Source organism: Chrysochloris asiatica, unplaced genomic scaffold (genome assembly GCF_000296735.1).
Source record: "Chrysochloris asiatica unplaced genomic scaffold, ChrAsi1.0 scaffold00389, whole genome shotgun sequence".
Classification (NCBI taxonomy): domain Eukaryota; kingdom Metazoa; phylum Chordata; class Mammalia; order Afrosoricida; family Chrysochloridae; genus Chrysochloris; species Chrysochloris asiatica.
The window spans coordinates 1,229,763-1,257,735 of record NW_006408907.1 but is presented as its reverse complement, the minus strand read 5'-3'; the positions used below and the strand labels follow the sequence as shown (position 1 = coordinate 1,257,735).

The 27,973-nt window shown below is 45.5% G+C and overlaps 1 protein-coding gene across 1 annotated transcript; it reads right to left on the bottom strand.

Annotated features, from left to right (window-relative positions):
• Positions 1–1,050: 1,050 nt before the first annotated feature.
• On the bottom strand, positions 1,051–27,737 carry GLRA4 (glycine receptor, alpha 4). Its single transcript, XM_006876527.1, has 9 exons — positions 27,221–27,737; positions 23,755–23,888; positions 23,398–23,465; positions 22,135–22,358; positions 21,914–21,996; positions 19,840–19,980; positions 14,458–14,672; positions 9,301–9,450; positions 1,051–1,341 (listed from the first exon to the last, which is right to left on the bottom strand). Exons 1-9 carry the CDS (start codon positions 27,289–27,291, stop codon positions 1,051–1,053), a joined length of 1,377 nt encoding a protein of 458 aa, XP_006876589.1. The 5' UTR covers positions 27,292–27,737.
• Positions 27,738–27,973: the final 236 nt, after the last annotated feature.

Below are 27,973 nucleotides of genomic sequence, written 5' to 3'. Positions count from 1 at the left end.
CTCTACCACCAAAGCTCCTTGTCCAGGATAGGTCATCTATCTGGCAACCCTCCCTTGAACAAGTTTGTATCCCAGCATTAGTTTCTCACCAAGAAGAGGCAAAGGTTGGAAATGAGGGGTCCTGGGAAATAAAGAAACTTTGGAGAAAAACAAGAAACAAATGAAAACCCAGTCACTGAAAGGCTCTCCAAGGATGGTTTTTATCTTCCACTCCTCCTAAGTCATACTACCTTGGATCTCACTTGTCACTTCTAGCATCATCAAGTAAATTTACTTAACTAATAAGCATCTTTCTCTTTTACACTCATGAGAAGCCTAACAGAGCCTGTTGCCATGCTAGTCAGTTAGGGGATAGAACAAATATTTCTGAGACCAGCAAGTTCAGGTGGATTTGAAAGGACTGGCTTTCGGAAAGCCCAAGGTTCCTGTCCCCACTTTGACACTGTTGGGTGCCCTAGGAGCTTCGCAGACCTCTCTGTTGGGTTGTACAGTAATGCCCTACCCCAGTTCAGCCCATGACTATTCTAAGCTTGTGAAACCTGTCAAGGAAGCCTGACTGGATCACACAAGGGCAGCACATATGAAAGGGAAAGACTGCCTATTTGAGCCTACCACAGAAGAGACAGAGAGCACAGTAAGGCCCAGGCTCTGGCGGGGTCTGCTGGGAGAAGGGTAGTGTAGATTAAGATTAAAAAAAAAAAAAAAAAAAAAAAAAAAGCCAGAATCTCGACAAGAGTATGTATTAGAAAACAGAGTGGCTCCAGAACATCATCTGGCCCCAGGAAAGTGGCCAAATCTTTATCTCATGAGAAATGGGAGGGAATGAGGGAATAAGGAAGAAAGTAGATAAGCCATCTTTATAAATACAGCCACCTTTGGCAGTGCAGGCCTACATACTCAGAGCTTTGGGGTTTGGGTTTGGTAGTTGAAATTCTGAGTGAGAGATCATGAAGGAATTGTCCAAGCCCCCGATGGAGTCTAATGGAGGGGAAAGGCCCACCTAGGAGGAAACAGCAAGCCCGTGGCTGGACTCTATAGCCCCCACCCTATTCACAATGCCTGGTGGATATCTTCTGATCGTAGTACTTTATAGACAACCCAGTAGAAGATGTTGAAAATGAGGAAAGTGAAAGGGAAGACAGCCCGGGAGATGGTGTCGATCCTTTTAGCTCGGTCCACATAGAGTTTCCGCATGGTTTCTCCCTCCCTTAGAAGAGGGGCCGGAGGTTGAGGGCTATAAACTCCAGAACCTTCCATTGGTCCTCCATCCCTTGCCTGCAGGCAATGGCCAAGACCATAGCCATGGAAATAGAAGCGACTTTCATGGATGATATCTTCCTCCTGGAATTACAAGGACGAAAAAGGCAGAATTTGAGGTTACAGCTCGAAGGCATAGGGCTAGAGACCAGACCACACACAAAATATTTCATAGGCAATGCTATACAGATGGAAGGGCTGAGTTCACAGATTCACTGCAAGCTGTGTTATGGACACAAGAGCTTAATGGATGTTATTAGGCAATTATACATGGTATGTATGGTATATGTTAGAATTCCATTTGCAGATAGGCCCCAAGCTGCCTTTCAAAAATGCATAGCAGCATTTAACGCCATCTAAAACCCAGTGAAGTGTCAACCCACTGTGAAAGGGGGCTAATAGGCATCTCAAGGTCAAGTTATCTCTGACTGGTAATAAATAGAATAAACAGAACCATAAAGCCATTACGTAGCAGAGCTGAGACATTTAGACTTGGCAAACTTGACTTTAATGACTTTCAAAACCTGCAGAATTACCTATCCTTATACATGTTGTTAAGTGCCATCGGCTCCAACTCAGAACAACCCTGTGTAGAGTTTCCAAGGGGTGGCTGGTGAGTTTGTACCACCAATCTTGCGGTTAGCAATTGAGTGCTTATCCTTGTACATAGTAGCTTTAAAAACTGTTTATCTTCTAAAAGTTTTAAATAATCCTAAAAGGTTATCCTAATTGGAGTAAATTTGATCATTCTATTGCAGATACATGCTGGACATATTGCAGATGCATTAGCTTCTTTGCAAACCAGTGGCTTTGGACATAAAAAATAAATCCGCTGCCATTGAGTCTGACTTATAGCGACCCTATAGAACAGAATAGAACTGCCCCACAGTCCTGGTATGGTGCTGTAAGATAAGCACTGGAACACAAGGTTAGTTTGAACCACAGGGTCTGCTGTTCAAACTCACCAGCTGCTTCTTGGAAACCCTATGCAGCAGGGGTGGGGAACCTTTTCTCTGCCAATATTTGTAATATCATTTACAGGCCATGTAAAATGATTAACTTAAACATTAGCCTGCTATACTTGGTCAAACATGTAATTAACTCACCCCTAATGTGATAGCTGGAACTGTGGTTGCCTTGGCAGGGCCAGACCAAATGATTTCGAGGGCTGGACATTCTCCACCCCTGCTATACAGGGTCATTGAAAGTTGGAACCGATTTTGATGGCACTTAACAACAACAACAACAATGTGATGGTTGGAGTCCTGGTGTGGTGCTGTGGGGTTAATGTGCTGGACTGAAAGGTCAGTTTGAACCCCAAGGTCAGCAGTTCAAGATCATCAATCTCTCCTTGAAAACCTTATACAGGGTCGCTATGAGTTGGAACCGACTCCATGGCACTTAACAACAACAACAACAACAATGTGATGGTTGGAACTGCAGTTGCATTAACAGGGCCAGACCAAATGATTTCACAGACCTTATATGACCCACAGGCCTTATGTTCCCCAACCCTGTTATACAGGGTTGCTATGAGTCAAAACTGACCCACTGGCACTTAGCAACATAGCTTTTCTTAGGCTGTACATTTTTTTTTGCAGAAGCAGACGCTGGTACATCTTTCTCCCACAGAATGACTGGTGGGTTCGAACCACCAACCAACCTTTTAGTTAGTAGCTGCGTGCATAACCACTGTGCTACCAGGGCTCCTTAGATTTTGCCACAGGAGCCAGTATATCTAGGGTAACACTTACTAGTCAGTGCACACTCCACTTATGTATATTTCATTCCATGTCATATCCGTACAATATATCTATAGGATTATGATGAATGCTTGCATTATGGCTAACACTTTAACACTGAAGAGGTAAATTTGATATAAGAAACTAAATAATGAAGCTGACTACAGAAAATTCATTTATCCAATAGTCAGTTAGCTGACAACCTTAACTATAACACAGTCTGGAGCCAGGAAGTAGGAGAGGAAGAAGGGGAAGAGACCAAAAGTCCCTGATTGGCCAATAAAGAAAGCTTTATTCATTTAACAGATCCTCAGGCCCCCACCCAGAATCTGGTTCCTCATATTTTATATATTTTAATCCAATGCTAAATGACACACTGCCATCAGAAATGATGGTTCACAGCCTGGAAAAAGGCAGAGGACAGGAAAGTATATGCTAGCATCAAAGAACTATTTCCTTCAAAATACCTACATTTTTTTTTTTTTTTGAAAGTATTGATGCTTAAAGGAGTAAAAGCTTCAGCTAGCTAAGAAATCACCTTGAAGTAGAATGCTCCCTTACAGGGTGATGCCAGTTCCCATCCTGGTTTGCTCAGGACTGAGGAGGTCCCTTGGATGTAGGGCTGGCTACATCTAGATAGTTCAAGGCAAACCAGGATAGCTGTTACCGCTGAGCCACTTCCTACCGACTGTAAGAACAACATGTGTGACTATTGTGAATATGACATAGAAGCATATAACATGTAAATAAAGTCTCACTCTGCAGTGAGATGAACATCATGGGTTAGCAGCTAAGCAGGTTAACATTAGCACCACCTGGGACTCTGCCACTCTGATTGTGATGGTTGTCATTAAGTGTCATCATGCTGATTCCAACTCATAGCAACCTTTTTTTTTTTTTTTTTATGGTTCCCGAGACTGTAATCTCTATGGGAGTAGAAAGCCTCATATTTCTCCTGTAGAATGGCCAGTGGGCTCGAACCACTGACCTTGTGGTTAGCAGTCCAGTGCTTATCCTACAGAGTCACAGTGCTTGACCACTCTGGTAGCCCATTGAAAAGTGTAGTTTGTAGATGAGATGTTGTTATGGCAGGGTCCTAGTTACCCTTGATTATTCAATCATTAGAAATTGACCTAGCCGAAAGCTGGCCCTTCTTCAGGGGCAGGCAAGCTCAGGCCAGAGATTCAGTAATGTATTTCTCTCTCTCATCTGCCTGTGGACTCATAGCACATATTTGGGAGACTGCATCAGAACTGTTCACCACTACAGACCCAGTGCCTGGCACAGTGCCTGGCACTTTGTAGGTACACAGTACAGAGCTGTTAAATGAATGAACTGATGAGTCACCTGCTAAGAAAGGGAATGGCTTTGTGTTCTTGTGAAGCCAGCATCCTCTCAGGGTCTCTATCTGAGGCTACTCAGAAAAGAATCTTACTTACTCAATGACGAGAAAAACAGTTATTCCCTGCCCCATCCGGCACTGGGGATGGCCTGATGCCTCTTAGCTTCTAGAAAGGGCACAGCACCTTTGATGTAAGAAAGAATTTTTCTAAGGTAGACCAACAAAGGCTGTCCAATCCTTGATTTTGCCAGAGTCTTTGTGGAGAGAGTTGTACAGGTATGTTGTGGTTGACTCATAGTGACCCGGTGTAGGGTTTCTGAGGAGCGGCTGGTAGATTTGAACTGCCAACCTTGCAGTTAGCAGTCCAGTGCTTATCCTACAGCACTGCACCAGGACTCCTGTACATGTATAGCTCAAAGGAAATCCACAATGGGTTCTGTGCTTGGACCCGGAGTTGTTGCAGTGGTAGCCTTGTGCCCGAAGAAGGGGAATAGGGTTAATTTAGCTCTCAGCTCTAAGTAATTTCCATCACCTTATTCTCCAAATGCCCAGGCTAGCCTCACATATATTTTCAAATTCATGTTCACTCTATTCCTTTAAGGGAGGTTGTGCTGCAGATGAAAGACCAGAGACAAATATTTCACAAGTAATTGAAAAGTAAGGGAGGTAAGGAAAATGATTTTCTTTCTTGTTACCTCAGGATAGCTACCTCAGACCATCCTGTTCCCTACTTCCCATAATGACCCCTCAGCTTCCCAGCTAAAGACTCTTCTTGGTCGCCCAGCCCAGAACACACCTGGTTACAAAAAGTTCTGAAGAAGAAAGTTGGATCTAATTGCTGTTTCTTATTCTATATTGTTATTATTAAAGTGCCGTTGAGTCGATTCTGACCCTGTATAGGGTTTCCAAGGAGTGGCTGGTGAGCTTGAACCACCAACTTTGCAGTTCAAATGACTTTGCAGTCCGATGAATTAACCCACAGCACTACCCTAGGAGCCAATGATTTCCCATCTTCTCAAATCTCACGAAATCTTAAGGGGATTGTTTGGAAATAATTCCCAGGCTGGAAAGAGCCATTTCACACAGGAAAGAAAATATGGCCAAATGGAGTAAGCTGCCCTTGGCTCTTTTTTATTTTTAACATATTTGACCTCTTGTAGTTGAGGGAGCAAAGATAGGTGACCCAAAATCTAAGGAGTGGAGGGCAGGATTTATCTATTTAGGCTGAGTTGTGTGTGTGTATGTGTGTGTTGGGAAGGGACAATGAAGACTTAAATACTACCTGGTGGCTTCCATGGGTGCTAAAAAGAGGGGAAAAAATGCAGCCACCTACAGGGGAAAGAACTGGAGGGCCAGAGAAGGAAGATAATCCAAAACCAGTTGAAGTCTGGAATGCACAGTGTAAGAAGAAAGTTGTGAAAATGGGGAGGATTGTATTGAGGGATAGAGACAGGCAGGCCGATTTCTGGGACTGAGACCCTGAGAAGACTTGGAAGTATTTTGAAATGTGTTCCAGTTCTTAAGTTATTCTACAGATAATGGCAAGGCTTGCTTTATGCTAAGCTTGCAAGAGAGCCCTTGCCAATCAGCTTGTCAAGTGAGTTGGTGAGTGGTAGGCTGGGTTGCATGGCTGCTGTATTCAGAGCCTGGTGCTAAGGCCTGTTGGGATTATGAAAAAGAGGGACAGATCCCTCCCTGTGGAAAAAAATCAAACCATTCTATACACCACATAAGAAGCCCTGGTGGTTCCGTAGGTTAGGCATTGTGGGCTGCTAAGGTTGGCACTTCAAACCCACCAGCTTCTCTTTAGGAGACAAATGATGAGGCTGTCTGTGCCCATAAAGAGTTAGTCTATGAAATGTTTATATCCCTGCTTTCAGTCAGACTAGGCTTGATGGCAGTGGTTATACATGACACAGGAGCAGTGGTTAAGCAGTCAGCTGCTGACTGTAAGGTTGGTGGTTTAATCCACCAGCGCTCCATGGTAGAAAGCTGTGGCAGTCTACTCCCAGGAAGATTCATAGTCTTGTGGATCCTCTGGGACACCTCTACTGGGTCTTACAAGGGATGCTATGAGTTGGAATTGAGTTGATGGCAATGAATTTGGTTTTTGGTTCAATACACATGACATAAGGAGCCCTAGTGGTGCAGTGAGTGGTTTAGTGCGATGTTGCTAACTAAAAGTTGGGTGGTTGGAACACACCAGTGCTATATAGGAGAAAAGACCTAGCAATCTGCTTCTACTTAAATTACAGCCTAGGAAACTCTATGGGGCACGTTTACACTGACAGATAGGTCATTATTGAGTCAGAATCAACTTGATGGTACACAATAATCTACAACATGGAAAAACACTACACAGTGGAGAGGGAAGGTTGAGGAGAGCCCAGACAAGAATAGGATTAAATTAAGCAGGATGAAGGGCTGACTGATTCATTGAATATTCCTAACTTGTTCTTGGCTAAGAGTTCCTTGATAATCCTATGGATTCTTCCCCATCTCTCCTCTAAGACAGAGGACTTTTGCTTCAGTGGTTGGAACAGTAGGGCCCAAACCGAGGCACTAGACATGGATCAACTCCCCATGAAAATGTCTACACTATTCAGTGTCCTACAGAATTCCTAATATAGTTCCACTGAGGTGGCAGTGGTTTTAGGAGACTTGAGAAGGGACTCAACTTATGGCATAGGTTCTGATTTTCAGGTTGTATTCACCTCAATAATAAGCCTCATCTCAGTTTCACGGAGGCTCCAGGAGCTTCTGCAGGTGCCAGGCTGTTGTCATAACTTTGTAATAATGGAGCATTGGTAATGACAGACTTCATTATGAGCTCAAGACTGGCCTATATATGAGCAGGAGGGGGGCTGGCAGTAGGCAGTGGAGGGTGGGAGAGGTGCAGAAAAGGGGCTAGGACTAGTGTCAACCTGGGGTAGCTCTTAGTGCCTGAAGTAACACCTATACAAGCAACTAGCTGGTAAAGGACTCTGGACTGGTTGGCAGCCTGCTCTTCTGTTGTAAGGTAGGCATTGAGAGCCCATCAACATCAAAACCCCTTTAAAGATAAGGTTTTAGTACCTGCAGGCACTGAATTGACATTGTTAGAGAGAGGGGAGGAATAGCTAGCTAAGAAAAGAGTGTGTCTTCTTTTCTTGGCCCTGGTCCAAGTCTTGATTTCATCTTTCTAGTCCTCTGTTTTGAGTCTTGGTGTGGCATTGTGGGTTAAGGCACTGGACTGTGAAGTCTGTTTGAACTGCATGGTCGGTGGTTCAAGCTCACCAGTCACTCCTCGGAAACCCTATATAGGGTTGCTATGGGTCAGAACTGACTCGATGGCCCTTAGCAACAACAACAGTCCTCTGTTCTGGATGTTTTTGTTGTTAGTTGTCCTCAAGTTGGTGATGTTGATATGAAGTGCCGTAAGTTCAGTTCCGACTCATAGTGACTGTGTATAGGGTTTTTGAGGAACGACTGGTGAGTCTGAGACACTGACATTGTGGTTCAAAGCAACCTTTCAATCCAGTGTTTATCCTACAGCGCCACACCAGATCACCTTAAATTGGTGATAGGAAAGTTCAAAGAGAGGATTCTCAGTCTCTTGAATTAGTACTCAGTGAACTGCAGTTGTGAATTAGACCACTAGAGGGCGAGCTGCCTAGGGATCAACTAAAGGACTAAAATGAGGCAAGAATTGGTAAATTCGGACAACCACTAGATCAGACAGGGGCCCTACCTTCAACAGATAGGGTATGTAGCAAGGGACATGAAACCCCAGAGGTAGTGTGTGATATTTTTAGTGTGGACATATGAGTATGGTAGGGATGCCTCAGAAACAGTTTAGTGGGTGGGCGTAGTAGGTTATGTGTTGGGCTGCTAACCACAAGGTCAGCTGTTCAAATCCACCAGTCGCTCCTCAGTAGAAAAATGAGGCTGTCTGCCCCATAAAGATTTATAGCCTTGAAAATCCTATGTAGAGTGGCATTGAGTCAGAATCAACTGAATGGCAGTGGGTTTTTTGTTTTGTTTTGTTTTTGGTCGGGGCATTTATGAAGAGAAGTGGCCCAGATAGGCAAGAGCCAGGATGTTAACAGGATGCTAACAATGATGACTGTTTCCTGCCTTTACCAAAATCATTATGTGCTTGCCCCTTTGGCTTTGGAGCCTCTAAATTAGGCAGAAAACAAGGAGCCAGAGCTTGAAAGACCAGAACTCTGTGACTGTGATGGTTAAGCAGCCAGGATGAAGTTTAGTAAGGGCTTTCAGCTTTGCTCATAATTGGGCACTTGATTTTGTGAGGGCGGTCTGGGCACCTCAATGTTGTCATGACCACTTATCTAGCACCTATTGTCTGGGCAATTTGGGTGTGTGTGTGTGGGGGGGTGGGGGTGGGGGTAAACTGCCTCTGTTGTCATGACGACAAGCTTCCTAGTATATTTCCCCAGGTGATCACTCTGCTGTGGAAGAAATGGGAGTAACAAACAAGAGTGAGGGAGAACAACATCTGAAGCCCCACAACTCTGAATCACTCAATGAAGATCAAGGAGAAGAAATCCAACAGCCACAAGAGGCAAGTCATGGCCTTTCACTTTCAGTTGAGTTATGGGGACCCTTTTATCATGCTCCCTAGAAAACCCCTTGAATTCTCAGGGGAACCATCACTAAATTTTCAATGCTCTTTTATATGAACTAACATGATAGAGTCCGAATACTAACAGTATTTTAGTGCTTACTGTTCTTAATCACTATACTGGATTGTCCTATAGAGGTTGTTGTCCTATTGGACAGATAAGGCATTCGAATCAATGAGATCAAAGTACTTAGCTTATCGGAGACTATCCTGGGACTAGAATTCAGAGGTCCTGATTGCAGCCCTAGATTGGGTCTGGGTTTGTGGGAGGAGCAGTAGGGAGGTAGAGGAGTCCATAGGATAAAGGAAGTGGGCCCCTCCCAAGTTGTACTCACCATACGTTGGCGCCTCTGCCTTCTTCGGATTCTCATGAATTCCTTATGCTGACGCGAGACAAAATTGACAGCAGCGTACTCCAGCAGGGCAGCGAACACAAAGAGCAGGCACACAGCCATCCAGATGTCGATTGCCTTTACGTAGGACACCTGCAACAACCACCATCAGTGCAATCAGCTATCTCGGAGTCCTTCCATGGCCTAACCAGTGCATTACCAACCCATATCAACTGCCTGTGGTTCTTCAGCTTTATCCTGAACTGTTTCTGATATTTAAAGAAGCTGTTCACGATGTGTCCTACCGTTTGAAGGCTCATGTGAAAGAGATGGGGCTACCCATCTTCCTTCACCTTTTGGCACTGTCCACCTTCCACTTCTATTTCCCTGTCCTGCCTATTCTGCTTTTCCTTTCTTTCTTTTTTCTTTTTGTAATTGTGTTTCTGCTGCTTGTAATTCTTTTCCTTCTGATCTTCTTCTGATTCTCACCTTTCAATAAACTAGCAGTGAACGTGCACACTGGATTTGTTTGTCCTCTGTTACCTTCTAGAATCTGCACAGCCACTGATATTTGGGACACATGAGGACCCTTAAGGCCCAGAGAGGATGGGTTGAGAAGATCTCTCAGTGAGAAGGTAGCACTAGAACTTGGGGGCTCTGGGCTTTTGTTTTAGCGACATCACTTTTACATAGGCTGCCGTCTTACTAACAGGCTAGGAGTGCCTTCCTTTCCCTCTTCCAACCCTTTTATTCCCTTGACCTTGTGGTTTCCCTACCTGCTCTCATTGAGCGTCCCTGCTGAGGAATTGGTTTCACTAATGAAACCAATCTCATCACCCTGAAGATGAGACTACCCACGCCTTGCTAGGGACATTTCCCTAATTGCATGGAACTCTTGACATCCATATAGCCAATCATGAGTGCTCTCCTCTCACTACCTGCCTTTGCAGCTTCTAAGGACTTTCCTCTTCCACTCCCCTTGTGAAGACTGAGCACTCATCTCTCTCCTAGAATCAAGTTGTGGCTGGGAAGGTGACAACCAGGAGTGTGGACAGAACTCAGATTGACTCCCTACAGAGTTTGGAGCTGCTGTGCTCACCCCATCATAGGGGGCTCCCTAGCAGGAGTGTCATTCAGACCAGGCAACCTCTTGCTCCATCCTCTGCTATGTTGGGCAGCGAGAGTGCTGCAGATTTCAGATCAGAACAAGTTCTATTGGATATACCCTCTGCCTCAGAGGTCCTTAAGCAGGGGCAATTTTGCCCTCACAGGGCATTTCCAATGTCTGGAGATATTTTTTGAACTTTACACGTGGGTGGACATGTGATTAGCATCTAATGGGTATAAGATGCTAAACATCTTAAAATGCACAGCACACTCCCCTTCTCCAGCAACAACTGGGACAAAATGTCAATAGTGCTGAGGTTGAGAAACCTTACTCTACATGCTTGAGAGCAATTCTACTTGAGGTAGTGGTGGTGTATTGCTAGGCTTCCCTGATTAGGCATCCCTAGGTTCTCTATTTTGCCACCTGCTAAGTGGTGGTGGTGGTTGGTGTGCTGTGGCGTCGGTTCTAACTCATAGTGACCCCTACAGGGTTTCTAAGGCTGTAAATGGGAGCAGAAAGCCTCATCTTTCTCCCGCGGAACAGCTAGTAGTTTCAAACTGCTGACCTTGAGGTCATCCCAATTCGTAACCACTACGCTACCAGAGCTCCTTCCATCTGCTGAGAGGGCATCCTATTTCATTCACCACCCCTATTCCCACTGTGCCCCAGGGATGTTTTAGTAATTGCTGTGAAGATCAATAATGAGTTGATGACAAAGGAGGCATGAAGGACTTTGGACCATTTCAGAGAAAGGGCACCTTAAGCATGAGAAAGAAACTCATTTTAACAAAGAGTCTGTCAATAATACCTCTTAAACATCTCTGAAACCCATCCACTCACTGTTCTAGTTCACCTGAAGGACTTCAGTAGTCTTCTAAATGGTGGTCTTACACCTCTTATTGCCACTTCTGATCTATTCTCTAAACAGCAGTCAGAGTTTTGTTTTCCAAGTGTAAATTGGATCATACCACTCCCCTGCCGCCTATAACTCTTTATTGTCTATTACCTTTATGCTACATTCTCTACTCCTCTGAGTATGATATCTAGCCCCTGCCTACCTCTTCAGCCTCATCTCGCCCCTTGTAATCTATGACCCTGCCATGATGAATCATTTTAGCAGTGACTGCTTGGGGATTCTCCCTCTTTCCCTTTCTCTTGGAAAACTTGTATATCCTCTGGAAAGCCTTCCCTGATCATCCCAGTCTGGGCTGGCTGTCCATGCTATGAGGACATGGAAATACCCCATTTTTTAATTCCAGTTTCTCAGAAACTTTTTGAATCCCTCTCATATATGTGTCTAGGTTACCACCCGCCCCCCCCCCTTTTTTTTAAGCAGCCATCATGTACACCTGGCTATCTCCTCCAGAAAATTCTGTGAGCTTTAAGATGGCAGGGACTGTTTCTCTTGTGTTCACTGTTCTGTCTCCAGTGCCTGAATACTGAGTGCCTGGAGCCTAGTACATATTATATTTGTTGGATGAATTAATGGATGGATGATTGGCAGTATGCTTATCCCTGCTGGCTCTGCTTGCTTGCATTGCCTTCCTCACCACTAACTGCCCCAAATGTTATGGGCTGTGTAGATGATAGGATCTAGAGAGAACTGGAGCTTTCCTTTCTGTGCAATTGCACTCTAATCTGCCAGTCTCTGGTCAAAACCTGTATTTAGTGCTTCCATCCTGCAGCTAAGGAGCTCTGCTAGCGTAGTGGTTACGAATTAGGCTGCTAATCTCATGGTCAGCCGTTTCAAACTACCAACTGTTCTGTGGGAGAAAGATGAGGCTTTCTGCTCCCGAAAAGATTCACAGCCTCAGAAACCCTGTACAGGGTCACTATGAGTCGGAACCGACTCCACAGCATGTAACAACAACAACAATCCTGCAGTTGCGTAGATCAAGGGCCTGGTGAAGATACAGTGATCAGTGCCTTTAGGAACCTCTATCGGGGCAGAGAAGGGATGGACACTGGAATTCTATTAGGGGTGGGATAGGCATAGCTCTCTGAAGTCCCTGGCATAGCTCCGTCTCTTTCTTTGGGGATCCCACAAAATGTAATATTTCACAAACTCAAGAGTGAGTTTACTAGCTTACTCAGACCCTCGCTCTGTGGGACTGCCTCATGGGGCTATTATATGAGTTTGCAGTGCATGCCTGGGTATTTTGCTTACTGGCCAATGAGGTCATGAAAAAGTCATTCAAATCTGACAAGAAGATGCTGCAAACAAACAACCTTCCAATGAAATCCCCTTTTTTCCAAATGAGGAAACGAAGTGATTCCTGGGAGCAGATGGATTGTGCATGTTCACAGGAGGGATTGGGAAAGGAAGTTTTCTTGGCAAGAATAAGACTGACTTTGCAGCACTTTCATGAGTGAGAGAAGAATCTCCCTCATGCATGGCAGGGTTCTTAGATCGGAACTCTCTTTCTGCCTTTGGTCTTGTTAGAAGGCCACTAGCACAACACTGCCCTCAGAGCCCAACTTGGGCTTGTAGACCTTGCCCAGGCTTACCCTGCCTCTCAGAGTCTTGTCAATATCTCTGTACACCTAGGACACATCCTTCCAAGAAATGATCCCTGGCAACTTTTCCTGGAGCCCTTGATCCTAATCTGAGCTTTGTCACCACTCATGCCTAGGGGGCTTTGTTATTGTTTTTGTTAAATGGCAGGTCTGACTCATAGTAACCTTGTGTAGAGTTTTCAAGGAGCTGCTGGTGGGTTTGGACTGTTGACTTTGCAGTTAGTGGTCCAGTGCTTATCCTACTGCGTCACACCTCAAAGGTTACCCAGCAACTCAGATATCATTGGTAACATCAGCTAGTTAAGCCCCAAGTCCATCATTCAAGTCTTTATACTCTGACACCTAATATTAACAATAAATAGCTAATATTTATTGAAAAGTTATTCAGAGCCAAATACTATTCTCCGTGTTAGTACACTATCTTATTTATTTTTTACAACCCTATCGAAGAGGTTCTTACTCTCTAAAGTTACACTACTAGTAAATATTGAAGCTTGGACTTAAACTGAAATCTGTTTGATTTCTAAACTCCTACTCTGTACTTTTGGAGTCCTGGTCTGGTGCTGTGGGTTAATGTGCTGGACCACAAGGTTGGTTTGAACTGCAAGGTCAGTGGTTCAAGCCCACCAGTCGCTCCTCGGAAACCCTATACAGGGTTGCTATGAATCAGAACCGACTCGACACTTCTATTCCCATCAAATGACAGATTAACGAATTCACCTAGATTGTCCCTGTTTTAAGGCCCCAGTAAATACTTGCTTATAGAACAAACACTAAAAGATCAGAGGGCATGGTTCCAAATCAACCAGAGCAATAAGGTATCTATTCACCTGTAAGATACAGAGGAACTGTGTTAAGTTTGCCTCCCATTATTTTTCCATGGCCTTGTACATGGACATGCTCAATAAATATTGGTTGAATGAATGAATGACTGTACTTCCTGATTTGCTCAGAGCCTGGTTGACTGTAAGTTCCTTGAGGTAACCTCTAAATGCCATACATGAAGACATGAGGTGGGGAGATACTAGGTCCAATCCCATCAGCACAGATCTGTCTGAGTTATCAAATCATCACCAGGCCCCACCTGATCAGAGTCTAGTGACTTTAGTTGCTATTGGCTACCTCAAAATTTCTCAGCCCAGACAAATGAACATTCTCTCTAGAACTCCATGTCATAGTATCTGATTTAGGACATATTAAGAGGACAGAAGTCAATTAAAAATCCTAGTATTTCTTCTATTGTTTCTCATGGGATATGACCTTAAAAAGGTCATTCTACCTGTTTGGGCTGTATTCGCCTTCTCTGCACCACGTGTGAGGTGTTCTACTCACGAAGGGAAGGCCCTTTTATCTTGGAGGTGGAGGAAGGACGTCCTGAAGGAATTCAAAAGTAAGTCAGACATCTTCTCTACTCCTCTTGCCAGACAGCATCCCTAACTCCAGCCTCCATATGTAATGGCGAGGACAAGGGAGCAGAAGATGAAGGGGAATGGGGAGCTCTATATGGCAAGCAAATTTCTTGCATGTCTCTTCACCTTGGGCAAAGAGGTCCGAGAACCAGAGCTCTGGGTTGTCATGGTAAGCACGGTGGTAATGCCCAGACCCACACGGGCAGGGGCAGCATCCATGTTGATCCAGAAGGAGACCCAGGACAGGATGACGATGAGTAGGCTAGGGATGTACATCTGAATCAGATAGTAGCCCATCTGCCGCTCCAGGTGAAACTTCACCTCAATGCAGGTGAATTTTCCTGCAAGGAAAGAGGTGAGGTTATCAATCGGGTCCCAGGTCTCCAGCCTGCAGCTGAACTAGAAGGAACCGGACTAGACCAGCGTTATCTGTCCTGTCCTGCCTCTGGGCACCTCAACTGGGCCAATCAATGACCCACTCAAACAGCCCCAGGTTTCATCACTTTTAATTCCAGCAGGAGGCCATCCGTCGGACAGTACAGTAAGAAGGTTAAGAGCAGGAGGGCTTCAGAGCCAGATTACCTGGGCTTGAACCTTGAAACTTCCACTCTCTAGCTCTGTACCTACAGGCAAAACGCCTAGTCTTTCTTAGTTCAGTGCTCTTGCCTGCAAAGCAGAGTAATAATAATATTGCCCCCATCACTACTGGGCTATTGTAAGGATTAGATGAGAAAGTATATTTGAGATGCTGAGCACATAGGTAACTGTTACTATTGTTATCATTATTAACAAAACAATTAGATTCCACTCAGATCGCAGCAGCATTGCTTGTACTTGCTGGTACCCCAGAAGCTCTTCAGCAACAAGGGTTTACTGAGATAAACGCTGCCTGTGTCTTGAGCAAGTGAGAACAGGCAGATAGCAAACATCTGGAAACAATGCCTGGCAGAGTCCAGCTCTGGACAGTGGCAGCGGGTTCCCATAAAGCATCAGGCAGCAGCATTCTATTCTACCAACAAAAAGTGCACTGGCCCCAGGCACATGTACCAATGCTCTGCCTCCCCTGCCAGCCGTCTTCACTTTCCTCAGCTTCCCACAGCCCTGAGGCTAAGAAAACACTCCCTCTGAGCCTCTCCCAGAAGCTTAAGCTTAGGATAACCAAAGCAAAAAAAGGGAGGAGGATGTGTTTATTGTTTTATTCTGGCCCAAACCTGCTCTCCAGTTCTGGTGTGGTGCTGTGGGTTAATGTGCTGGACTGCAAAGTCAGTTTGAATTGCAAGGTTGGTAGTTTAAGCTCACCAGCTGTTCCTCAAAAACCCTATACAGAGTCGTTATGTGTTGGAACCGAATCAATGGCAATTACAACAGACCTGCTCTCATTAGGCCTACCTGATTCCTCAAAGCTAGTGGTTGTAACAATGACTGATTCCACCGATAACTGATTATGGCTTTGACATGTATGAAGCTGTGATCTCTTACATGTATGAAGTCCTGAGTCCACTTTGCCTCAGTACCTTCCTTGTCTTCTTGCCATGACATTCCTTTGCTAGGTACCTATATTTTCTTTTCTATCTTTTTTTTTTTTTAATTATTAATAGCAGTTTTGTTTTTATCTTGCAATATGGTAACCAGTTTCTGTAAGAGACAACCCTGACTTATTCAGACCCTGTTGTATGTCAGAGTAGAACTGTGCTCTGTCAGGTTTTTAATGGGTGATCCCCCTACCCCTCACCCCGAAGTAGATTGCCAGACCTTACTTCTTTCTAAACACCTGTGGGTAGACTTAAACCTCCAACCTTTCGTTTAGCAGCCGAGTATGTTAACAATTTGTACCACCCAGGGCCTGAGATTTTCTTTTCAGTCACAGAACTGAAACTTGATTACTACAGGCAGTCCCCAGTTTAGGACATATTCAAAGTACAGCGAACTGCACTTATGACCATCTATTTGTTTTAGTTTTGTACTATATATATGTTGTTGTTGTTAAGTGCCGTAAAGTCGATTCTGACCTATAGTGACCCTGTATAGTGTTTCCGAGGAGCAGCTGGTGAGCTTGAACCGTGACCTTGCAGTTCAAACGGCTTTGCAGTCTGGCACATTAACCCACAGCACCACACCAGGACTTCTTGTACTATATATATATGATGTTGCAGCCTGTAATTTGCTGATGTTGCCATTCTCAAATGTTCTCGCAGATGCTTATATGTAATATTTCCAACCCCCAAAGACAAATAAAAATCAAATTTATAGAGATGCTGATAATGTTGTTGTTGTTAGCTGCCACCGAGTCAGTTTTAATTCATAGTGGCCCTGTGTACAACTGGAACAAAACACTGCTCAGTCCTGTACCATCCTCACTCCATCCTCACAATCATTGCTATGTATGAGCCCATTTTTGCAGTCATTTTGTCAATCTTGTTGAAAGTCTTTCTCTTTTTCACAGACCCTCTACTTTACCAAGCATGAGGACCTTCTGCAGGGACTGGCCCCTCCTGATAACATGTGCAAAGTTGTTGTTGTCATTGTTACGTGCTGTTGAGTCGGTTCCAACTCATAGTGACCCTGTATAGGATTTCTGAGGAGCAACTGGTGGGTTTCAACCACCAACTTTGTGGTTTACAGTCCAGTGCTGCTCCTACAGTGCCACACCTGAATCCAATGTTATCCATAGTTTATTATCCAAACAGTTGAATGCCTTTTATAGGCAATAAAGCATAAGTAAGCGTTTGCAAAGTACATGAGACAAAGTCGTGCCATCCTTGCTTCTAAGGAGCAGTTTGGCTGTACTTCTTTCAAGACAGATTTCATTTTTCTAGCAGTCCATGGTATTTTCAGTATTGTTCACCAGCATCGTAATTCCGATGCATCAGTTCTTCTCCAGTCTTCCTTATTCATTGTCCAACTTTTGCATGCATATGAGGCTATTGGAAATACCACAGTTTGGGACAGGAGCCCTTTAGTTCACAAGGTAGCATTCTTTGCTAAGACGGAGATAGACTGGGGAAAAGGAACTACTGATTTACTTCTGAAAACACTGGCCAGTGAAAACTTTATGGATACTGATAATAAAAGGCAGTAATAATGAAAACAAAACAAAGAGGTATTCAACTTATGTCAGAACTAATTTAATGACAGTCATCAGAACAGAACCCTGTCGTAAATTGGGGACTCCTTGTATAGAAAAAAAATGAATAATCATTTTGTATCTTACATTTATCAAGCCCCTACAAATTGCCTTTCCCTTTATACACACTGTCTTATTTAATTGCTCAACAAGCCTTTGGCAATGTTGTTGTTAAGTGCCAGGACTCTATGATAACAGAGTCCCATTTTACAGACAGGGATACTGAGGCTCAAAGAGATTAAGCTGTATCCCTCAAAGTTACCCAAGTGATAAATGATGGAGCCAAAATTCCAACTCAGCTCAATCTGACTCCAAAGTCGTAACGCATTATTTTGGAAATATTTAGTATTATTTTTTTTCTAATACTATTTTTAAAACACATTTTTGTTTGTTTATTTTACCACAATATAAGCACTCTGGACTCCTGGTGTGGCACTGTGATTTAATGCTCTGTACTGCAAAGTCATTTGAATGCAAGGTTGGCAGTTCAAGCTCACCAGTTGCTCCTCACAAACCCTACACAGGGTCACTATGAGTTGAAACCGACTTGTTGTTGTTGTGAAGTGCCATTGAGTCAGTTCCGACCCATAGCGACCCTGTATAGGGTTCCTAGGAGCAGCTGGTGAGCTTGAACCACCAACCTTGAGGGCACTTAATAAAAACATAATAACTCTGTATATACAACTTTTTCACTTGAATTTTCCCATGTTACAGTCGTCCTTTATAATCCCACATAATAGTCGATCAAGCAGATGCACTATGTAATTTACTTATTGGTAGGTTTTAGAACAATTCCAGAGTTTTGCTAGTATAAACAGTAATAACCTAGAAGCCATCTTGGAATGTAAAATCAATTTGATATTTTGGGCTGTTTCTTTATACTAACTTTCAAGGAATGGGATTACTGAGCCAACAGGTCAGAAATTTTTTTTTTTAGCTTCTACACTAAAATTTCTTAAAGTATGCTCCCAGGGACACCTGCATCAGAATCCTTAAAATACTTGGTAGGAGGTTGGCTTGCAAAATATGCCCTTTGGACATTTTAATGAATATATATTTTCGATGTGGTATGTGTACAAAAAAAAAGGGGGGGGTAATAGAGGTAAATGCTGTTAGCTGAGGGTGCATGGAGGGGACTGGAAGCATTGCAATGATTTGTTGAATGTAAAATTGAGTATCTGCCCTGTAAACCTTCACTCAATTCACAATAAAAGCTTTTAAAAAAATGCTTGTTAAAATGCAGATTCCTGGGCATTGGCTTTAAGCTTATGTATTCAGCATCTCTGAGAGGTAAGAATCAACATTTTAATAGTGTCCCTAGGGGGATATTGTTGTTCAGTGCCATAGAGTTGGTACCAACTCACAGTGACTCCCAACTCTGTATAGGGTTTCCGAGGCTGTGAATCATTGCCGGAGCAGAAATCCTCATCTTTCTCCCATGGAGCAGCTGGTAGTTTCGAACTGCTGACCTTGTGGTTCACGCAGTTCAGTGATTATCCTACAGAGCCATTCCCCCATGGGGATATAATACAAATCAAAGTTGAAAACTACTGACCTATATGCAAATTGTCAATTTTCCCCCCAAAAGGGTATCTCTATTTCTATGCCTTCTTGAACTTTCTACATTCAATGTTGTTTTTCTCTCCCCCGTCTCTGTATCACCACATACATGCACACACGTACTCAGAGAGAAGCACCCAAAGTATATCAGAGTACCACAGAATTTACCCAGAATCTCCTTTTCAGCCTATTGCCTCCTCTGAAGGTAATAGTTCCTCAAAGAAATATTGCCAGAGGTAAAAAGGAACTAGTAGCTCTTAGGGAGTTGTAGCAGGTAGATGCTAAGGCTGGAAAATTAGCCCCTTCCCACTTCCTGGCCCATCTCTTCCACTTGGGAAAACAAGCCAATATATGAAGGCTGGACAATGGTAGTGGCAGTAGGAGGTGTGGACAGAGCCCTAGACTCTGTTCGCTCCTTCACTGTTCAGTATAGCCATTGACTACTCCCAGGTGTGGATTCCCCAAGTTCTGCACTAAGTTTGCCCCACGCAAGGTGGGACACTCCCTGCCATTCTTGAGCACAGGCCCATTTGATCTGCAGCAAGTGCCAACCAGGGAGTTAGGCAGACCTGGATTGGAATTCGGAATCTACTATTTACTAGCTTTATGACTTGGATGTTTGAGTTAGCCTCTTAGAACTTCAGTTACCCCATTCTGACAAATGGGGCTGAGAATCCTTCCCTTACAGGGTTGCTGTGCCTATGAAATGTGGTAAGTAGATGAAACACTAATACCGTATCTGGCAGATTAGACCTTCAATAGAGGCTGGCTGCTTTGCCCTCTTCCCTCCCATCTGGAGGCCAGTAAGGATCCTAAATTTTTACCTGTGTTGTAGTGCTTGGTACAATAGCCTAGGTCCTTCTCATCCCGCAAGATAAACTGGGGCAGAGTCAGCCCCTCAGCCACTTGGACAGCAGGAGCATCTTCCAGCCACTCAAACACGAGGTCATTCATGGTGTAGCCAACTGAAAGTGACAGAGATGGCAGAAGGCTGCAGAGGGTGGGTGTTGAGTAGGGGTTGGGAGTCAGAACCGTAGGAAAGACCAGATGAGGAGTAAGGCCTGGGCTTTATGAGCTTCATGCTCATATTGGAAAGGGAGATTTAACCAATCATATCATGGGCCCATCCCTCACCTAGGAGGAGCCCAGACTCCTTTCCTACCCAGTTCTCAAGCTTGAGAGAAGTCTAAGAGAAATAATTCTGGTGGATCTACAAAACAAGTCTAGATGGTTGGAAAGATGTCTAGGAGCCCAGCTGGGAAGCTTTTGCCACATCTCAAACCCAGGGAACTAAGCATGTGTACCAACCACATGTCATGAGCTGAGCCAGTCTCAGAACCAGAGCTTCTGCAACTTCAGCCCAGGGAGGGGACAACTGGTAGTCATGCATGGGACGGTGGGCTTTCAGACTCCTAACCAGGACCTTGAATTGGGATACATTGAGAGCTAACATCTGAACATGCTAAGTTCCTCACAGATACCTAGTAGTCTTGAGGCTCACAGATGTCCAAGCCTTGACACAGAATAGCTGTGTGAGTTTGGGCAAGTCATTTCCCCCATCTGTGAAATGGGGATAATTGTAGCTGCTCTAACCACCTTTCAGTGTTGTTGTGAGGAGGTAATGAGAACCTGCATGTCAAAGTGCTTTATGAACTCAAAAAAGCTAACCATAAAGTCTATTCATCATTAATATGGTGGTGTTGCTAAGTGCTGTTGAGTCAGGTCCGATTCACAGCGATCATGTATAGGTTTTCAGAGGAGCAACTGGTGGGTTTGAACTGCCAAACTTATGGTTAGCATTCCCGTGCTTATCCTATAGCACGGCACCCGGACTCCCCTCATTATTATAGTATACTGGAAACAGCCTTACTCTGAGGCCCAAGTGACTCTCTCCTAATCTTGTGGTCACAACTCACCCAGGAGATGAAGAAGAAGTTAAATAGGTGACAGTCCAAACTTTTCATCCTTTGCCTTCTCTACACTTTGGGTAACCCTTTCAGGCTGGCACTCCTGCCGTAGAGTAGCCCCCTTGGCTGACCTCTCTCCTATGCTTAGAACTGTCTTCTCCCAATTCTCTGCAAAGGTTGTTGTTGTTAAGTGCTGTTGACTTACAGGGATCCTGTATAGCATTTCCTAGGAGCGACTGGTGAACTTGAACTGTCGACCTTGCGGTTCAAACGGACTTTGCAGTCCAGCATATTAACCTGCAGTGCCACTCCAGGGCTCCCTGCAAAGGTTACTTGTGTATTATTCATGGATAATCAAGGATCAAAGAGTCTCCCCTTCTTGCTAGCACTGGCATTTTTATAGGTATCTTTAACATTTTAACTCGGGAATTAAAGACAGAATGACTTCAGGAACTTATGAGAGGGAACATATCTTTAGGCAGGGGAGGTGTCTCTTAAATTGGCCTACAACTGGTACAAGTATATATATATAAAGGAGCTCTGGTAGTGTAGTGGTTATGAATCGGGCTGCGAACCTTAAGGTCAGCAGTTCGAAACTACCAGCCGCTTCACGGGAGAAATATGAGGCTTTCTACTCCCATCAAGATTTACAGCCTTGGAAACCCTATACAGGGTTGCTATTGGTCGGAATCGACTCAATGGCACTTAACAACAACATATATATATATAAAGTCTGACATCTTCCTATTCCCAGTCTTGTGAAACAGCTAGAACTGCAAATAATGTAGAGATGGAAAATATACATTGTGCTGGGTATTAGGGAGCCTTGTCCCCTAGTTTCTTCTTTGTCAAGAACTGATTGTGTACCCTCAGGAAAGTCCCTCCCCATCTCCCTGTTTTGGGTTTCCCTTTTTCTTTCTGGAATATCATGGTATGGGATTAAATAGTTGATATTCCAGGCTTTTCCCTGTGACTCTCTGGAGATACTTACAGCTCTCCAGCTGCATTGTGCAGGTCTGGATGTCCATGGGGAAGTTCTTGAGGTCCATTGGGCAGGATAAAATGAGAGTCAGCCTGGTGGGACAATAAGAAAGAAGTGGCATTATTTTAGTGGGGCCCAGCACAGCAAGGGGGGGAACTCTTCCCACCTATCACTCTCCAGCTAGCTTCTTCCCCTTTTTCCACACGCTCCTGGCCATTCACCAGGTGCACCTGATGCTGTAGAGAACATTTCCATTCTTGAAGATGCGTAGTAACTTGTTATCCGTGGTCACCTCATGGAAGTTGGCCCCTTTCTCATTGGCAAAGAACAGGTCTGGTTTCCAGATAGAGTCCAGCATGGAGGGATCGAGGTCCAATGAGTCATCAGGATATTCGCGATAGGCCAGGCGTGGGTCATTCCACTGTTGCCGCAAGAAGACATTCACCCGGTAGTCCTGGGGAGGGGTAGGTATGGGCCCATCAGTGGTAGTGCTATTACCAGGGGCCCAGCAAGCCTACACGGACCATGAAAAAGAAATGTTGGGATCACTTATCAGGGGTGGTAGGCATTTTCTATGGCAGAAGGTGCCTACCTTGGCCTGAGGTGGCAATGGTGGGAGGGAACAAGGCATTTATTGAACACCTACTCTGGTAGCATAGTGGTTACAGATTGGGCTGCTAATCTCATGGTCAGCAGTTCGAAACTACCATCTGGTCCTGGGGAGAAAAATGAGGCTTTCTGCTCCCGTAAAGATTTACAGCCTGAGAAACCCTGTGCAGCGTTGCTATGAGTTGGAACTGGCTCCATGGCACATAACAACAACAACAACCATGTGTTAGGCTCTCTGCTAAGTGCTTTCTGTATATGATCATCTAATCTAAATCTCACACCAACTCTATGAAGAAGATGTTGTTATGTTCTCTATTTTATAAATGGGGAATCTGAAACAAAGAAAAATTTAAATAACTTGAAAATTATATGGTGGTGGTGGTTATGTGCCCTGGACTCGGTTTCAACTCATAGCTACCCTGTATAGGGTTTCCAAGGCTGTAAATCTTTATGGGAGCAGAAAGTCTCATCTTTTTCCTATGGAGCAGCTGGTAGATTTGAACTACTGACCTTGAGGTTAGTGGACCAATGCATAACCCACTACACTGCCAGAATGCCTTAACTATTATATAGTAGAAGGTGGATTTGAACCCAGGATTCTCTGATTCCAAAGCCTTGTGTTTTACACCAAGCTATCTCATATACATGACTAACTGCAGCTTAAGCTTATCTGTCTAGCTATGTAAGCTGGGACTTGAGCAAGATAACTTCCTAGTCACCAGCTTCAGATACTCCATGACTTGATGACCAACATGACTTGATGACCCACATGACTCCATGACCAACGAAGAGGGAGAAGATAGTAGAGGGAGGAGATGCTTGCTGTGTGGTGGATTTCTTCCATTCACATTAGAGTGGAAGTAGGCAACAGGGAGACCCCTTACCATAGTGGTCTCGGTGACGGAGCCGAAACTGTTGATGAAGATGTTGCAGGTCACGTTCACAGGTGGGCCTAAGGGCAGCAAAGTATAGCCCATTGGCAGGGTATTCCAGGAAGCTCGGAGCAGATCCCAGGACTTCCTCCCAGAACTTTAGGCCAAGACATTACTGGGAGAAGACAGTGCCAGTTATATAGGTCCCATGGACAAATGAGGAAGGGTGGCTCCTGAGCTAACTTTATACTTCCCGTCTGTATTCCTTGGGGCAGGAAATGTGGGCAGCTGTGTAGCAGTGTATCCCCAAAAGGCAGGGGATGGGGGGTGGGATTTCTTTTTTCTTTTTGTAGGATGAATGTTTCTTACCTTTAAAATTGGGCCGAATCCTGGCATCATATCCAGATGTTCGCCCCATAAGCTTGTCCAGGAAATCCGAGGGAGACATGAGCTGGGTAACCCCCTTGGTCCCAGACTTGACTTCCTCTTTTGCCAAGGCCACCCTAGGCAGGAAATGTAGAGACATCTGAGACCAGATGTATTCTACATTTATCAAACAGCCCTCCATCTCTGTCCCCACCAACCTCTGGCTGGTCTTCCAATCAGACAGAAGGTTAAGAGAGGGTGTTTATTTCCAAAATGAGGAGCACAAAACTAGCAATAAGCCAACAGTGGAGTTCACCAGTTAGACCTAGAAAAGTGCTTTGACATCAACTAGATCTTTTCACCCTCACACTTCCCAGTGTGATGGGTGGGGGTGGGGGGGCGGTGGGAATTGAAGCCTCCAAAGGAGGAGTGACTTGTCCAAAGTCTCAAAGCTAGTGAGTGGTTTGGTCAGGACTCAAACCCAAAGCTGAGGCTTCATCCAGTGCCCTCTTTCTGAAGGTGCTTTGAAAGCCTTCAAAGAAGAATGACGTATCACTGGAAATCATGTGATTGTTGTAACATTTTGTCCATCTGGCCTAGCCAAGGATGAGAAGGGCTCAAGGACAGCTGACATCCCTATGAGTTGATTTCAATCACGTGGGTTTCAGGCTGGGCTGTTCAGGATCTAAATCCCAGAAGGGGAAGGAGGCTTGGCTTCTGGTGTTTGCTCCAGCAGGAAGCTATATTGTGAGTTGGACCTTTCAGGGTTGTGGTTACTGCAGATAAATTAATTCGTTTGCCAAGGAATTGTGTGGAGAATCAGTGCACTCAGAACATGGGGAAACCTTCCAGCAGCGTGGCCATTCTGAGAGTCAGCTTTAATCTTCTTCCCTCTAACAGATTGTTTTCGAGATGGGGGCTAATGTCCATCCTAACCTAGAAGACACCCCCCTTCTCCTGTGACAAGTGTGTTCCCTTTCTGAGCAACAAAACCCCTTCTACCTGCTTACCAGCCAACAGATAGACCAGGGCCTCAGCCAAGGCTTGGGGATGGAGGCAGGACTCAGGGTGGAGCTCAGGCTGGACTCCTGGCTGGGGCATGTGCTTTCTGCTCCATCCTGCCATCATTACTGCAGCAGGAACTCGAGTCAGCTCTACTACTACTACTGCTGTCCTTCTCGGTCCTAGTCTCCTCTGAGCCAGTGGGCCTCTCTTTCCCAGTATGTCCACTCACTAGCCAGCGACCCATGTTGTTGTTGTTGTTAAGTGTGGAGTCGGTTCCGACCCATAGCGACCCTGAACAGGGTTTCCGAGGCTGTACATCTTTACGGGAGCAGAAAGTCTCATCTTTCTTCCACGGAGCAGCTGGTAGTTTCGAACTGCTGACCTTGCGGTTCACAGCCCAATTTGTAACCACTACGCTACCAGAGCTCCTGTAGAATAATCAAGATAGTGAAAATACTTGCTAAACACTTTATATACCTTATCGTGTTAGTTTTCACATCAGTACGCTTAGATAAACATCATTGTTGTTGTTGTTAAGTGCCCTCAAGTTGGTTCCGACTCATAATGACCCTGTATAGGGTTTCCAAGGAGCAGCTGGTATGTTTGAACTGCCGACCTTGTGGTTCCTATAGCATCACAGCAGGACTCCTCATCATCCCCATAATATAGATGAGGAGACTGAGAGTCAGTGAGGATCATACAGCTAGTTAGCGGAAAAATTAAGACTTGAATTCAGGGCTCTTGGGACTTCAAAACACCATGCTTGCAGTAACCCAGGGTGGGCTGTCAACCCTGAGGGGGGAAGGTCACTGGCAGCCCCACCCTGCCTAAAGTACTACCTTCTTGAATTGCCTAAACAGGAAGAAAACCTTCCTCTGGGAACAGATAACACCGTAGCTCCTGGCAGGGCAGCAGGCCTGGGCTGCCAGAGCAGGTGGCCTATGCAGATTCTGAAAATCCAAGGGGGCTGGTGATGGTGCTGCAGCAAGCAGAAGTCTGGGGCTTCACCACAGGATGTCCACACTGGCCAGGTGCTGCTGCTGCTGGCCAACTGCCACCTGCCTGCTGGGAGGCCACATGGCCCTGTATATGGAGCAGCCAGCCAGACCCTCCCCACTGTCCTGTCTCATGCTCAGGTCACCTCTTCCATAACTTCTAGCCCCAAGGCCCTGAGATAGACTGTGGGTCCAATTGTCTTGGGCTGCACACCCTGGTGCAACCCTTGTTTTCTGGGGCTTCCTTGTCCGAGGACCTCAGACATCATAGCCACTCCTTCTTCCCTTTTATTCCTGGAAAGTCCCAACCACTGGCAGGACCTGGGAGGTTCCAGAGCTGAAAATCCTGCTCTTACAATGTCTTGGGGTAGGCTGTGGAGAGAACTCTGGTTCTGCCATTGAGCACCCCAGTGACCTTGGGCAGATCACTCCCTCTCTCGAGGCCTCACTTTCCATATGTCCAATAGAAGACTCAAACTCAAGACTCTCTAAGGGTGCTTCCTACTCTGACTGCCTCTGGCCTCCAAGCCCAAGTAGGAATGCTGCAGCTTGGACTGCGAGGCAGCCTCCCTTCCAGGAGGTCCAGCAATCCCTAGCTGAGTGCACCCTTCTCACTGTTTCCTCCTGTCAACTGAGCTGCCATTCCACTTTGAACTGCTTGTCACTCTGAAGAAGTTTTCCTGCCACACACTGCATCCTTGTATGCCAGCCTGCCTGCCAGTCAATGTGGTTGCAGGCAGCAGGGCAGGAGGTTTCTCAGAGGCAGGCAGCCCTGGTGTGCTCCTTGAATCCTGAGGAGGAACAGGATGCATCATTCCCTCCTCTTATGACCAGTTCAGCCCAGGCCACAGCCATTTTTTCCTGCCCAGTTTACCCTGTCAACCTAGACTGGCGCCTGGTCTAATGAGCAATTGGGAAGTGGTAGGGCATTTAAAGGAGGGGGGCCCAAAGCATTGACCCCCTAGCCAAGTCTGACTGCTACTTATTGGCAGGGGCACCTAGCAGGCATGCATGCACAGGCAGGGTGATAACAGGGCCACCTCAACTACATTCTAATGTGGGCTTCAGGTAAACTCTGTCAACTTGAAGCCTCCCAGATAGGCAGCTGGTAGATGTTGCTGTCATTTTTTTTAGGGAGCTGAGCAGTGTGTGGCCAAGCTAGTAGGAAGACAAGGTTGGGTGGCAGGATAGTTGGCATTCCTTTCTGGGTTCAGCTACCCTCTGTGGGGTACCCTCTATTCAGGCCCAATAAACTCCCACCCAAGCAGAAATCTTCCCACCAGCACCGGCTTTGAAATGCCTAATGAAAAACTCTTAGGTCCTGATTGGGGAGGGTCTGGCCTCCCCTGGAGCTCTCCAGACTGTGGGCTTTTTGCAAACTTAGAGGAAACTGCTAGATGCCCTGGCTACTTCTGACCAGGAGACTCCAACATTCTGCATGCACCACCTTCTTAACCCACTCAGCTCACCTGAGGAGAACCTGCCCAGGCAGGGTCCAGAGGAGAAGGAAGGAGAGGGTTGCAGGAACAAGAGTTGTCATTCCGTGAGGACTCTGGAGCCCTTCCTCAGCTTGACTGCCAAGGTGAGGGGGGATATCTCAGCGGGAATGCCAAAAGTCTAGAGCCTTCCTCCAACTTGGGCTGCTCCCACTGGAGCCTGTGGGGCCAGGCTGGGAGTTGCGCTCGCTCTCCTCTTCTGCTCTCTTTTCCTCTGCCCTGTCTTTACCAGTCAGGGGCCTGATATATTCCTCTGGAAATGATCCTGACACAGATAACCCTACCAGCTCCAGCTTGGACTTGCCTCAGGGCTTCGGAGGGCCCGCAGCCAGCTGGGGAGCTGGAAGAGATTCTCTTTGGGTAGCAATCACTCTCCAAACCCTGGAGAATCTTGGAGGGAAGGGAGGAGGGAGACTGGTAGGAAGATGTTTCCCTCCCTCCCACCCCACCCCCCAGATTCACCCTCCAAAAGCAAGCGATTTAAAGGCACAGTCACCAGCAGCTGGAGTGGGGTTCCTAGCGTGTCTGTGTGCTGGGGAGGAGCTTGGGCAGCTGCCTTCTGCTCCTGGAGGGTCGAAGGTGCTCTGTCCAGCGTGCAACTCTCCAGCGGGAGGAGAACTTGCAGACTGCTCTGCTCCCTCTTTCCCACTAGCTTTCCTTTTAGCCTGGAACCCAGCTGGGGCCAAAGAGTCAAACCCTAATGATTTTTATAAGGGGGGCAGGGGT

Excerpts from the sequence above, each read along its gene's own strand:
- GLRA4 (XM_006876527.1), bottom strand. The coding sequence starts at position 27,291 with ATGACAACTCTTGTTCCTGCAACCCTCTCCTTCCTTCTCCTCTGGACC. Across the intron at positions 23,889-27,220 it reads CCTGGGCAGGTTCTCCTCAG|GGTGGCCTTGGCAAAAGAGG; the intron begins GTGAGCTGAGTG and ends TTTCCTGCCTAG. Across the intron at positions 14,673-19,839 it reads TACCAAGCACTACAACACAG|GAAAATTCACCTGCATTGAG; the intron begins GTAAAAATTTAG and ends CTTTCCTTGCAG.